This window comes from Xyrauchen texanus, chromosome 27, assembly GCF_025860055.1.
Source record: "Xyrauchen texanus isolate HMW12.3.18 chromosome 27, RBS_HiC_50CHRs, whole genome shotgun sequence".
NCBI lineage: Eukaryota > Metazoa > Chordata > Actinopteri > Cypriniformes > Catostomidae > Xyrauchen > Xyrauchen texanus.
Window position 1 is genome coordinate 36983266 of NC_068302.1, and position 13655 is coordinate 36996920.

The 13655-nt window shown below is 36.5% G+C and overlaps 1 protein-coding gene across 2 annotated transcripts in view; it reads left to right on the forward strand.

Annotated features, from left to right (window-relative positions):
* cdk16 (cyclin-dependent kinase 16) overlaps window positions 1–13655 on the forward strand; it is a 46894-nt gene that overhangs the window by 17711 nt on the left and 15528 nt on the right. Inside the window, exons 2-5 of one of the 2 annotated variants that reach the window (XM_052094450.1) lie at window positions 2858–3038; window positions 6998–7162; window positions 8685–8818; window positions 9193–9318. In XM_052094450.1, the coding sequence (XP_051950410.1) occupies window positions 2918–3038; window positions 6998–7162; window positions 8685–8818; window positions 9193–9318 (546 nt within the window). In that variant the 5' untranslated portion in view covers window positions 2858–2917. The remainder of the gene's footprint in view (window positions 1–2857; window positions 3039–6997; window positions 7163–8684; window positions 8819–9192; window positions 9319–13655) is intronic. The other variant, XM_052094451.1, reaches the window with a different exon arrangement.

The window sequence follows — 13655 nt, forward strand, 5'->3', positions numbered from 1 at the left end:
TACTCTGAAGGAAAAGCACAGCCTTTTGGCATTTTGGCTATTCCTAAAGAGAAGCCCCTGTGTTTCCCACAAGCATTGAGGACAAGTGTTTTTGAGTCTGGTTTTCTCTAAGGCCATGTTCGGAATCGGATACTAGCATACTACTTACTGATCTGTATATACTGTATACTGTGTACTGTTGTTTAAAAATAGCATATTAAACACTATGCAGTATGCTACTTGGGATGTACCGATTTATCACCACCAATATTTATCGGCCAATTATTGACCAAATTAAAGGATAATTCACCCAAAAATGAAAATTCAGTTTTTCACCCAAACCTATAATATTGATTCTGAAGAAATGGATTTAACCACAGGATTCTTTTGGATTACTTTTAACTCCCTTTATATACTTTTGGAGCTTAAACATTGTGGTACCCGTTCACTTGCATTGTGAGGACCTGCAGAGGTGAGATATTCTTCTAAAAATCCTTTTTTGTGTTCTGGAGAAGAAAGAAAGCCATCTGGGATGGCATTTGGGGTAGTAAATTATATGAAATGATAATTTTCATTTATGGATTAACTATCCCTTTAAAACCATCAACACTTTGTAAAAACTCAAACTCAAATGCAGAATACAGAAATAATGAGAGTCACAGAATGTAGAAGGGTTGGCACTCCTTAGAACATTTATTTTATTCTTTATCGTTCTCTCATTAATGATGTGAAACCGTTGTTAAAGACGTGATGGATCTGACAGTGGCTCTTACCTTTACATGATGTACAACCATCCAAAATGCTTTGAAACCTGCAAACTTTGATTTGAGACACTGGTGTGGTATCCATTAAGGCTGCATGATTGATTGAGTTAAGATTGAAATTGCAATATGGTCTTTTGCGATTTACAAAAGCTTGAAAGCTGCATTTAAAAATAGACCGCAATTAGCGCTTCAGTCAGCATTGTGTGAGCAAGCTGCACCCTCTAGCGGTCTGGACGGCATTTTCTATTATCCATTACACCATGATAGAACTTAAAAGGGCATTTTGTTCCTTTTGGGAACTTTATTTTTTCATGATGTGGTTGATATTTCCGTGAAATTTCCCAACATACGCGAAAATTCCCAATATGACATTCTTTTATATACAGTAAAATATGTCAAATGTGAGTTCTCTTGTTTTGAACTGCAAAAACAGAAGTGCAAATATGTTTTAGAAATACAAAATAATCTTATATCAATCATTGTTATCATATTTAGTTATCATTTTATTTTTAAGTTTATCTTTCATTGTGTTTTTGGCCTGTTGTGTGAACAATCCATGTTCAGTTGAAATGATTTATTGTTGGAGTAAAAGCATTTTTAAAATATAATTCCTGAGCAAAACTGTGATCTGATGACAAATTAAGGTAAGTGGCAAAATATCAGTATCGACATTGGTATCGGACGGACCAATAGTTTTCATATCGGTTAATCCCTATATGCAACCATAAACTTTTCAAACAGTAGTATCCTTCATTGATGTCACAGAACCTCAAGTGGTGTCCAGTTATCTTTTCAGAAATAAATGTGGATATTTAAAATTTGGATCCAGAGTTGTGGAATAGTTGACCCAAAAATATCTTCATTTACTCACTCTCTATGCCTATCCAAACCTGTATAACGTTCTTCTGTAGAAAACAAAAAATACGAACCTTTTAAGAATATACAGGCCATTCTCGTCCATATAAGTGGAAAGGTATGTGTCTGTCAAGCTCCAAAATGGCAAAGAAAAACGTAAAAATACCACAAAAGTGGTGCACACAACTAGTGCACTATAGTCCGAGTCTTTCAAAGCCAAACAACAGTTGTGTGTGAAGGAAAACAAAAAGTAATTATTCATTCTTAATCATCTCCTCAAAATCTTTGAAATGTTCTACCAAATTCTTATGGACTTCAAATTCTGCAATAAAAAAAAGAAAAGAAAACGTGTAGTATGGTAGTATTCCATTCCCAACAACACTCTCTCTCTCTCTCTGAAATTCGCTGAACTGATGTGACTTTTCATGCTGAAAGTCTGTTGCACCATGATTATTAACATGTGTTTTGTGCTTTCTCTCTTCATGTAGACACTCAGGCTCTTCATAAGTGTCTTAATGGAACTCATTTTGCAATTACTAGTCTCTCAGAGAGTCTCCCAGTTGGATTCCTTGCATTTCCGGCCTAAGATGCTTGAATTTGAAATATCTGCAATCCTTCAAGCTTAATTTATGTTAGAAAACAATCACACATAGAATGATGAGTGTGAAAACTGTGTTGCTAATCATTACTTATGTGAGCAATTACAGTTGGCTGTGTGCTTTGTTTATTTTAGGTGCTCTCTCTTGCTGTGAAACTTACCCAGTAATATTTCTCACTTTGATGTCCTCTCCGTAGAGCGCCATGCCTATGAAATATACAGATTTGTCCTCTGAATCACTCCCCTGCCTTAGACCTGCTCCAAGTTTGTCATAGAGAGTGTTTTCACAATTTTTAAGCTGATATTTATCATGTTATTGTTTAAAAACTTTACAGTCTTGGGGGCTGTTCGCATCGGATGCGTTCTTGCGTCAAAAACAGATAAAGGCTGCACAATTGAATTTAACAAAATGCAGGTATCTTGACACAGTTTCTTAAGAGTTAAAGTACTTTTAACTTGACTCTGCATATTAAAAACATGTTGCAACATCAAAGACATCCATCTAGCATATGTTTATAAACACCAGCAATTATTAAAACGGCAAATTTGTTCCGTCTATAAAAATGAATGACTTCTGCTTTGTCCAGTAACCATGGAAGATATTGGGTTTATCAGAAAGCAGTATGTAACAAAGTAGTTGTATGTTTTCTGTCTCTGACAGGGCGGTTGAACAGTGGCAGCCCCTCCACCCTCCACATCTCAGCCCCCCCTTCCCCCACTGATGGACCGCATGAGGAAGATCAAACGGCAGCTGTCCCTGACGCTGCGGGGGGGTAATAGCGGGGACAAGACCATGAGCGAGACCATCAGCTCTCAGGACACAGGAGCGCACAGTGATTCCGGTACAGTATCGTTTACTTTCTCGCAACTGGACACGGATGCCACACCTGATTTTTAACACAGAAATGTGCAACTCGTTGTGCAGTAGAAAGCTGAGTGCAGTGTGGTTTGCGGACTGTAAGCACTGTTGCATATAACCAGCTAAGCATAGAAACATACCAGTGCTTTATTGCATTATTAGCTTATCAGTAAGTATGCATGGGATCTGTGCCGGCAGAATTCCACAGAAAGCTCCACAGCTTTCCACTGAATTTGAATGCTTATCATTAATAGAAATCTTCCCTTGTGTGTTTAATAAAAATTTTCATAACGGTCTATATCAAATTAGCAAATGCACTCGGCTGCTCTCTGCTCAGTTCAGCACATTTTACCATAATTAAATCCATTGTTCATAATTCTGCATTTTCCTCAATAATAAATGCAAAAACATTTAAACTTGAGAATAATTCAGTATAAATTATCCCGTATGATACAGTTTTATCTAAGCTAATCTTTAGTGAGGTTAAAGGGATAATTTGCTAAAAAATGTATATTCTGTTATCATTTACTCGCCCTCATATTGTTCCAAACCAGTATGATTTTCTTCCTTGCATAAAACAAAAAAGGAGAAGTTAGGCAGAAAATACAAGCTGCTGTTTTACATGCGATGAAAGTGCATGATGACTGTGACTGTCAAGCTTGGAAAAAGGACAAAAAGCACCATGAAAGTAGTCCATAAGACTCTTGCACTATAGTCCAAGTATTGTGTGACGATAGCTTTGTGTGAGGAACAGGCCAAAATTTAAGTTGAAAATCTTGCTTCACGGTCTTCTCTCCATTTCAACTGTACGGAAAAGAGCAGCTTGTACATTCTGCTATGAATAACTATTTATGTGTTCCACAGAAGAAAAAGCCATACAGGTTTCGAAACAACATGGGGATGAGTGGATGATGACAGAATTTACGTTTCATCTGCATTGACAATAAAACAGTCGACAGACACTCTTATGTCAGTCCTTCTTTTGTAAAATTGGGATGTGCATGAAAACTCTTGTGGCATGTAATATTTCAAACACTCATAACGTGTGTGTGTGTGTGTGTGTGTGTGTGTGTGTGTGTGTGTTCGTGTGAGAGAGAGCATCCTTACCGGAGGGGATGAAAAGAGCTCAAATTCAACGCCATCTGTACAATCTGTTCCAGGGTTTTTATATAATGACAGCCAGAAAGTTGCCAGAATTGTTGCTAATGCCCAGACTTCAAAAAGAGCATTATTATTTGAATAGCTAATTTCCTCTACAGTATGGTTTAACATAACATCTTTAGTTCAACTATGTCTGGCTGTAAATTTTGAACAGAGTAGCTTTGAGCTTTACTGTGATGTATTTGCTTTACATGCATAATGTAAATCTAAATGGGAGTTTAACAACATGGAATGGCATTTGCAACGTATTTAACTTCCATAATGTGACATTTCAGTGTGAAACTGAATATCAAGCAAGAAATAATGTAGGATAGACCATAAAAAGGATTTTTTTTTTTTTTTAACTGTGAAAATTTGACTATGATATTATTGGTTAATATTTATTTTCCCTTCCCATGTGGCATTTATTGCATGAGCAGAAAAGTTGATACAGGAGCAGATTCTTTTTAGAATAACATGAACTGATGAATTGTGCACAATAAGATCAGGCACATTTATTTAAGAACGAATGAGCTAGAATGTGCAAAGCAAGTTCAATCCATGTGACTTGAAGGTCTTAAGACATGGTCACATTTACATTGCACGGCGAAATTTTGCGGGTGAAGAAGGTGTTGGCGGTTGTTGAACACGTGAAACCAGCAAAAAAAATATTCCAAGCAGCCTTTTTTTTTTTTAAACGCTGCACTTTATACTATAGCATAGAAAACATGATGCTAAAATTATATCTTTGTCCATTGTGAATATTCAGTTTAGCTGTGTACGAAGCACCGCCCACACAGAGGTCACTTCCAAACCAAGCAACTTACTATTAGTTAATGCAGCAGATTCAGTTGTCAAAGTTCTCCAAACTAGAACTCCAGGCGAAATCTGCTAGGGGAAATTCTTCGCCACCGGATGTCGATCGCGTGGAATTTACAATTTTGCGGATTCCCGTTGAGATGACCATATTTTGCCTGCAGAATTTCGCTGTGCAAAGGTACATTTGACCATGCCTTTATCCAGATCTTCCCACCCAACATTGAAAGTGTTAATAATTTAAATACATACATTCATCATTTAATGCATACATTCACCGCTGCCTCCTTCCGTGTTGCCTGCCAATGTGATACGTGTATTCAGATAGAACATTAAAGCATTGCATTAAAACAAATGCCAGCGAAGGGAGTTTTAAAGCCAATGTGTCCATCAGATCCAAGTGCTGGCTATGGTTCTGTGTGTGGAAGAGCTCGGCTACTGTTTCCTGCCTGCTGTTCACCCCCTCTGATTTATCAGCATGTGTCTTCCAGCATGGCTTCCTATCTCAGGCTAACTGCACTGATAGATTCATCTCACAAATCCGACAGTTTCAATGAAACGGCTTCAGTTTTGCATAACCGTCTCATCCAAGCTGGTGCTAATAATATGTATAGCCTACATTATACATCCTAATTACCATATGCAAATATATCAACATACTGACTCCGAAATTCCATCTTTTCTTTCCTTTGTAGTGTGTTTTGGCATTTTCCCAAACCCTGCACAAAATTTCAGTGTATTTGGCTTTCATATGCTGATGAATCGATGCCTTGTGCATAAATTTTATTGCCACCACAGCGCAGTGTCATTAGAAACAATTAATGGCAGCCAGATTTAGCAGTGTCATTGCTCAATCGTTGTGGCCTTTGTACTGAATTTACTAACACTGAAGATGTTCCTTTGTAAATTGATCCTTTTAATAACATTTTTGTTTTTAAAAACAAAACAAAGAATGCATGCTCTAAAATGTTTCCCTGTAGATTTCTGTTTTTAATTTGATATTTCCTCTTTTTTTCTTCTTCTCTGATCTCCCTCCCCCACCTTGTTTATCTTCATTTTCTTCATCCCTATTAATTGCAAACAATCGCCATCCAACATTTCTCATTTCGTTCCAACTATAACACTTATTCTCCACCAATGTTCATTTCCTTTTTCTTTTCCTTTCCAATTTCCCCCATTTGTTTCCTTTTCTTTCTTTTCCCGTTCCCCCCTTTCCTTTGTTTCATTCCCCTTTCCTTTTTTTCCATTTTCCCATCATTTCCTTTTTTTCCCCTTCATTTCTTTTCCCTTTCCCCCTTTTATTTATTTTCCTTTCCTGTTTTTGCCCTTTGTTTCCTTTTATTTTCCCTTTTTCTTTGTTTCCTTTTTTCTCTTTCTTGTTTTCCCTTTTCCCATCATTCACATTTCCCCCTTTCCTTTTATTTCCCTTTTATTTCCCTTTCTTTCCTGTTTTCCCTCAACTTCCTTTTTTCTTTCATATTTTTCTCCTTTGTTTCCTCTTATTTTCCCATTTCCCCCTTTTTCCTTCTTTCCTTTTTCTTTCTTGTTTTCCCTTTTCCAATCATTTCCTTTTTACATTTTCCCATCATTCTTTTTTTCCCCCATTTCCTTTTCTTTCCTGTTTTCCTTCAACTTCCTTTTTCCTTTCACATTTTTCCACTTTGTTTCCTTTTCTTTTTTTCACCTTTCCTTATTTTCTTTTTTCCTTTCCCCTTTCATTTTCATTTCCTTTTTTCCCCTTTTCCCTTCATTTCCTTTTTCCTTTCTTTCCTTTCCAATTTTCTCTTTGTTTCCTTTTCCGTCCTATTTTTCCTTTCCTGTTTTCCCTTTGCCTTCATCACATATTTTTGCCCTTTTCTGTCCCTGCATCCATGGTTCCATTCTTTTCCTTAATCCTACTCATAATGCTCTATACCATTATGTGTCCCTCCATATCTACATCTTCTCTGCCTCTCCTCCATCCTCCTCCCCTCTCCCTCCTCCCAGAGGCCATGCCAGTTGGGGGCAGTGGTGGTCTGCGGGGTTCAGTGAGAGGTTCGGGGGGTTCCTTCAGCATGCACTCCCTCCTGCAGTCCTACAGCAGTGCTCTGCGCAGACCACGCAGCCTGGGCCGCAGTCTCAGCTCCTATCTCAACCACACCACGCGCCTCGGTACATGCACACGCACATGCATGCACACAGAGGGAGAGAGTGTGACTTGATGTGTGTGAGGTTGCACAATAGGGGTGGACATTGTAAGGAATTTAATTATTCTGATTCCATTTAATGATTCCTGTTCCATGACAATTATTTTAGTGATTCTTTCTGCCTTAAAATGACTAAAGCAGTGGACAATCTATGTTTGGAAAGCAATTCTTGCATTCTAGAGATTTGCCCATATGTATTTTACATTTTACATTTACATTTATGCATTTGGCAGACGCTTTTATCCAAAGCGACTTACAATGCACTTATTACAGGGACAATCCCCCCGGAGCAACCTGGAGTTAAGTGCCTTGCTCAAGGACACAATGGTGGTGGCCGTGGGGTTAGAACCTGTGACCTTCTGATTGTGCTTTAGTTTTTTTAATTATTGTGTTATTTTGTATTCGCACATTGATTTAATGTCATTATTGGGTGATATTCTATTCGGCACTTATTGGTAGATGTTACGGTATGGAAAATTACAGTGAAGAACCAGTAATTTAGTAAAAAAGGGTTCATATCAGCAACAAATCGCTATTTTATTCACTACCCTCAAAAGTTTGTCATCAATTGACGTTTCTCAAAATGTTAATACCAAATAAAAAATTTGCTATATACAGTTCTTTGGGGGGGGAATCTAGTTAGCAACTTTGCAATGTCTTTATAATTTTCCGAAGAGGCATATATACTATGAAAGTTTTCATTTTCTCAGTCTTTAAGTCACTAACTGATTATATTGCTATTTGATTTTCAAATTGCTTATATTGTATATTTATAATGGAGATTTGTCTCCATCGGCAGAAGAATGCAGACATTCCAGAACAGTTAACAGAACAAAATACCATGCAAATGATTCAGTTCTAGTATTTCTTTATTTTAAAAGAATAATAATAATTAAAAATGAAAACTCTTCTGAATAAGAACCACTTCTCGATTCCCAAACCTATTTCACAGCCTCGGCTCTCATATTATTCATCATAGACATGTACACTATTATACATGTAGAGACAGGCTGAATGTGTGTGTGTGTGTGTGTGTGTGTGTGGAGAGAGAGTGAGCACGTGGGAGATTGTGTTTTGGGGGAAGGGAGCAGTGAGTGAATAAATGTGAGAGGAAGATGACTTCTAATTTTTTTTTACCATTTTGTGTGGGTACGTGACAGATCTCCTTTCAGAGCAGCTAAGTAGTTCCTCACATGAGATCAGCACTTGTGTGGTTGGATTCTCTGGCTCATATAAAACCATCAGATGAGAGAGAGAGATAAATGTGTAAGAGAAACATATAGGAAGAGTTGCAGGCTCACAGATCATCATCATTTTTGTGTTTTAAAATAGAATGATGGATAGATGTAGTAACATATTTGATTTATTAGGTAAATTGTGTTGGTATCATCTCAGTACTGGTGTCAGCAAAGCATGCCAGTTGATACGTGTGTGTGTGTGTGTGTGTGTGTGTGTGTGTGTGTGTGTGTGTGTGTGTGTAAATGCAGAGATAGTCCATGAAGACGTAAAGATAGGTTCAGATGGAGAAAGCGATCAGGCTTCGGTCACGTCCTCCGATGAGGTGCACAGCCCCGTCAGAGTTCGTCTGAGAAACAACCCCGGCCGCAAAATTTCCACAGAGGTAATTTCATGTTTCTGAAAAATATATTTTTAGATCTGGACACTACATAATAAATTAGATGTAGGAAAACAAAAACATGCAAAAAAATAAACAAAAGTTTTCCATACAGTAGTGCTTGCTGTTTGTGACCTTTGTTTTGTTTTGTTTATTTGAATTAAATTGTGTACAACAAAATAACCATTAGTTTGTTTGTTGCTATTGAAGATTCGTCAGTTTTGCGTGACTAATGGTGCATTGTGGGTACTGAAAATACTGCGCAGCATGGTACCCATCAGTTAGATAGCTAGCCTGAGGGCCAAATGGGTTATTACTGCTGTGGAGTGTAATAGAACCTTTAGGCCTTAACTAATAATGCTTTTCTCCTCCACTCTCAGGACATAAATAAGCGTCTGTCTCTGCCAGCTGATATAAGACTTCCTGATGGCTACCTGGAGAAATTCAGCCTCAACAGTCCACTGTTTGACAAACCACTCAGCCGAAGATTACGCAGAGTATCGCTGGTAATGCCTCTCCCTTGTGATTAATTTGGGATGCCTCTTATTTTAAGATCTCTTTGTCTTTCTCTCTCTACATTGCTCTCTGTACACATCGTTTGGACTCATCTATTTTTTTTGTCATTCTCCTGTATGTCTTACCACCAGTTGTTTTGCTCAGTCTCTCGTTCTCTCTCTCTCTCTTTGAGTGTCTTTGCTTTCCCTAGACTTGTCTTATTTGTTCAGGGTCATGTTATCAGTCCTTTGAAACCATTACAAATGCTTTGTCTGTGAATGCACAGACAAGACAAACATTCACTACTGAGATCATTCGCCAAAAATTATTCGCACTTCTTACAGTGTTATTAAAGGGTTGGTGAATATCAAGATAGTACTTGAATTTGACTTTTTTCAAATATCAAGATTTTCACCCCAAAATCAAGAGGAAAAAACTATGTTATAAATGTTAATGTTATTATTATTAATTTTATTATTATCTTATGTTAAAATTATTAACTATTATTAAATATATAATTATTATGGCTGTCGATTTTAAGCATTAATTCTATGCGATTAATCATTAATTAAACAATGCATTATAAAAAAGTTGATGCAATTTCCCTGGACTGTATTCCCTGTGAACATTCCTACTATAGGACCAATTTAAAGTTGCAGTCAGTAAGTTTTTGCATAAAGATTATAATAATACTTTTGAGAAATATGTTTAAAATGATTTACACGCATGCGATGAAGACTCCAGTCTTATCAGTAACCCAATTAAATCTGTTTAATTTTATATTGAGGGGGTCACACCCTCATGGGTGCTGCCATGTTGACATCATGTGCAGGGTTCGTACAAGGTGCTTGAAGTACTTGAAGTGCCTTTTTTCAAATTTAAGTCCTGGAAAACCCTTGAAAATAGCAATTTTTGCTTAAAAAGTTGCACAAGCTGAAGCCGGCAGCGTGTCACATGGCACCTCAGGCAAGGCCGTAACCAGGACCCCCCCAACACACACACAAAAAACACTAGAGAAATAAGTTTGGATGACAACATAATTATTTTCAATAACAACACGTGTGTGTGTGTGTGTGTGTTTGTTTTCCTTTATCGGAAACGGTGGAGCTCCATTTGTAGTGTATGCATCCTCTGAAATGGACTTGGGTTCTCACATACTAACTGTAATTGATAGAAAAATATTTCCATTATCAGTTCAGTTGACTCAACTGTTAGTTGACACAACACCTGTACTTCAATGCCATGCATACAATAATAAAGAATACCTTTAGCGTTTTTCCAGTCCCTAAATCCATCCCTCTGGAATGTGGTGTTAGACCCTTTCTGACTGTTGAACAGTATACACACACACACACACACAACAATATGCTGCATCCTCAGATGGAGAGTACTGTAGCCAGGGGTATTTATTTTCCCACTCCACACTATACCTCAACAGCCTTTTCCCAAATTGCCTTTGGGGATATATATACTGGTCCCTGCTCCATTTGTTTTGAAGGATGCTCTACCTCTCGTCATCAGAGTAGTGGCTTCTGCATTTATATATTGCAGGGTCATTGGCTGCAAAGCTTGAACCTTCTGACACAGTGAGTGTCACATCTTGACTGTCTTGGGAGGGCCCTTCACCTATTATTTCCCTCTTTTCTCCTTTTAACTCTTTCTCCTCCTCAACTGCCTGACTTCTCTCTCTACTGTCTCCTCTGTTTAATTTAACATAATAATAATAATGATAATAATAAAACAAGTCTAAATAACTGACCAATAAGTTATTTTATTATTATAATACTGGCAATAACTGACCATAATATCATTCAACAATAGGTTATGTTTGGGCCATGCTTATTAAAAGGATAATATCCATCACTTCAGAACACATTAATTATCCATATAATATTTAGCTTAATTGTCAGTGCAGATTAGCAATCTGCAACTCCACTGGATTTCAGCATTTCAGTAGGATATAGGTTTGAATCTCATTGGTAGCCCTATTGCATCTCATATTGTAGGCTATTTGCTGCATAACCATTAACTTTCTCACCTTCCCTCTTTCTCTTTGTCTGCTCATCTTCTGCTGGCTTTCCAAACGATAATTTAGTTTGTTGCAGCCTTTTCATTTTCGGTCATTTGAATGAAAATCACAGGCAGAAATTAACATGGCGTCAAGTTTATTTTGAACAATGGATTTGTGGGTATTGGAGTTTATGTGAGCTGTGTGAGACACTGCGTTGCCTTCTTTAATTGGTTTAGGAAACACTCCGCTACAGCAGACTACTTTCGTTTTGACATGACAGCGGTATTTGCAAGTATGTGTCACGTGACGGTCCGTTGATGCAAGAATAATTGTCTCATCGGCTATTTTCACTTCACAATGAAACAACACTTCAAGAAAAAAATACAGAGGACATGACCTCGGTGTCCTCAATGGTAGTTACGGCCATGGGCACTGATACTTTTGGCAGCGCTGTTCAGAATGGGCCAATCACAATCAGTTGTTAAGTTTAAAAAATACATTTTATAGATTAATTAAAAATTACTCTCCAAAGTGAAAATATTTTATGAGATGTAAAACGATCTGACATTTGAATACAGATCAATGAAAGATTCAGTTTTGTGAGCCTTCTAGCATCCCCTAAAGACAGCTTTGTGTCTCAAAAAATAGATTATTTCAGGTTGTTTTCAAATAAATTATATAATTCTATAACCTAACCTTTAATGATATGAAATGGCTTGACTCTGTTTTGCAATTTTTTTTAGAAGATATATTTGAAATTGTTAGTTGCCTGAAAAAAAAATCCTTGTCCCCTTCATCTGGTACACCACTTCTGTGACATTTAAAGATATTTATGTATTTATTTTGTTCTTTTTTTTTTTAATACAAGCATTAGTGCAAGGCCGAACAGTGTGTAAAAAAAGCAAAACAAAATTATTATTAACAATTAAAATATTTAAAAAAGAATGTTTGTCCCTTGATTTCATGGCATTGTTGTTGTTATCAACCTTAAACCTTTTTTTTATGTTTTGGTGGTGGTGTAACCCATTTAACCCTCATTAGTGTTAACTTGGTGTTAACTTGGCTCGTTCATGAAACAAAATTAAATAATAAAAGAAAGAACAACAGCCAAGTTGTCCTCAATGAATAAAAATGTATGTCAACGTGTTACTAAATGTTTACCCTCAGCCTTTTTGTAAGTTGGAAATTTACTTTTTGTTACATTTTTTGTAAGTTGGAAATGTTTTGAGAATGACCCATTTGCAATTTCAGTCAGTTCCTCACATAAATCTGTTGTGTGTCTTTAGAAAACATGGGACATTGCACATGAATCATATGCACTAATGTTTATGGACCCAGTTATTCACTTTTGTTGGAAAGCGAAGTCAATTTCATCATGAATGAACCAAGAATTGTCACTGTGAGAATATGTAGTTAAAGATGCACATCGAGATATGTTGTACTTGTAATAAGTAGTGTTTTATCAAAATAAATTTACTTAAAATTATTTTTATTTAAAATTTAATCATTAAAGAATTCGTTTTAATGACATCTCGAGCATAGTCCTTGAAAACAAATAAAAATGTGCGTGAAAAATTAATGAATGTCCTTGAGTTTAACTTTGTAGCATCTGTATGAACCCTGTATGGCAACCTGTGTCATGCAATTGAATGAGTTACTACTGCCTATAATAATATCTATAACAATTGTATTTTATAGAGAACTAGTATGATATGGAGATAATGGCTTCTGCATGAAACAGCAGCTGTTAGTAAACAAATGTAATGCATCCATGAAGACGGGTGTCAGTATGGAGTCCAAAACCACTGGTAATATTGGGACATGTAAGAGGCAGCTAAAACTTAAGAGCACCATTAAGCTTGAAGTACCAGCTGTTTTCAGTAGGGGGCAGTAAGCGAAACTCCAGCTGTATAGGCAAGGCGCAGCTGTAAAGCTGGCAAGCCTCACCCTTTTTCCTCCAAACTTAAGGATGGTCCTTATGGCCAAACAGTTCAATTAAACAATTGTTGGAAAATTACTTTTGTTATGCACAAAGCAGATGTCCTAAACGACTTGCATAAATTATAGTTTGCTAATATGAAATCTGTGGAGTGATTAAAAAAAAAATAGAACTTCTGACTTCAACTGTATATTTGACAGCCCTAGTAATTATAAATAATTTGTATTTGAAATATAATAATAATTGTTAATATAATATTTAAAATTATTTATTTAAAATTGATATCAAAAAGTAGATACAGTACAACAAATACTACCAATATGTACAAATGTTACAATTTAAATATGTCATTATTCTTTTTTCCTTGCATTATTCTTTTCTTGCATAATGAGAATTGT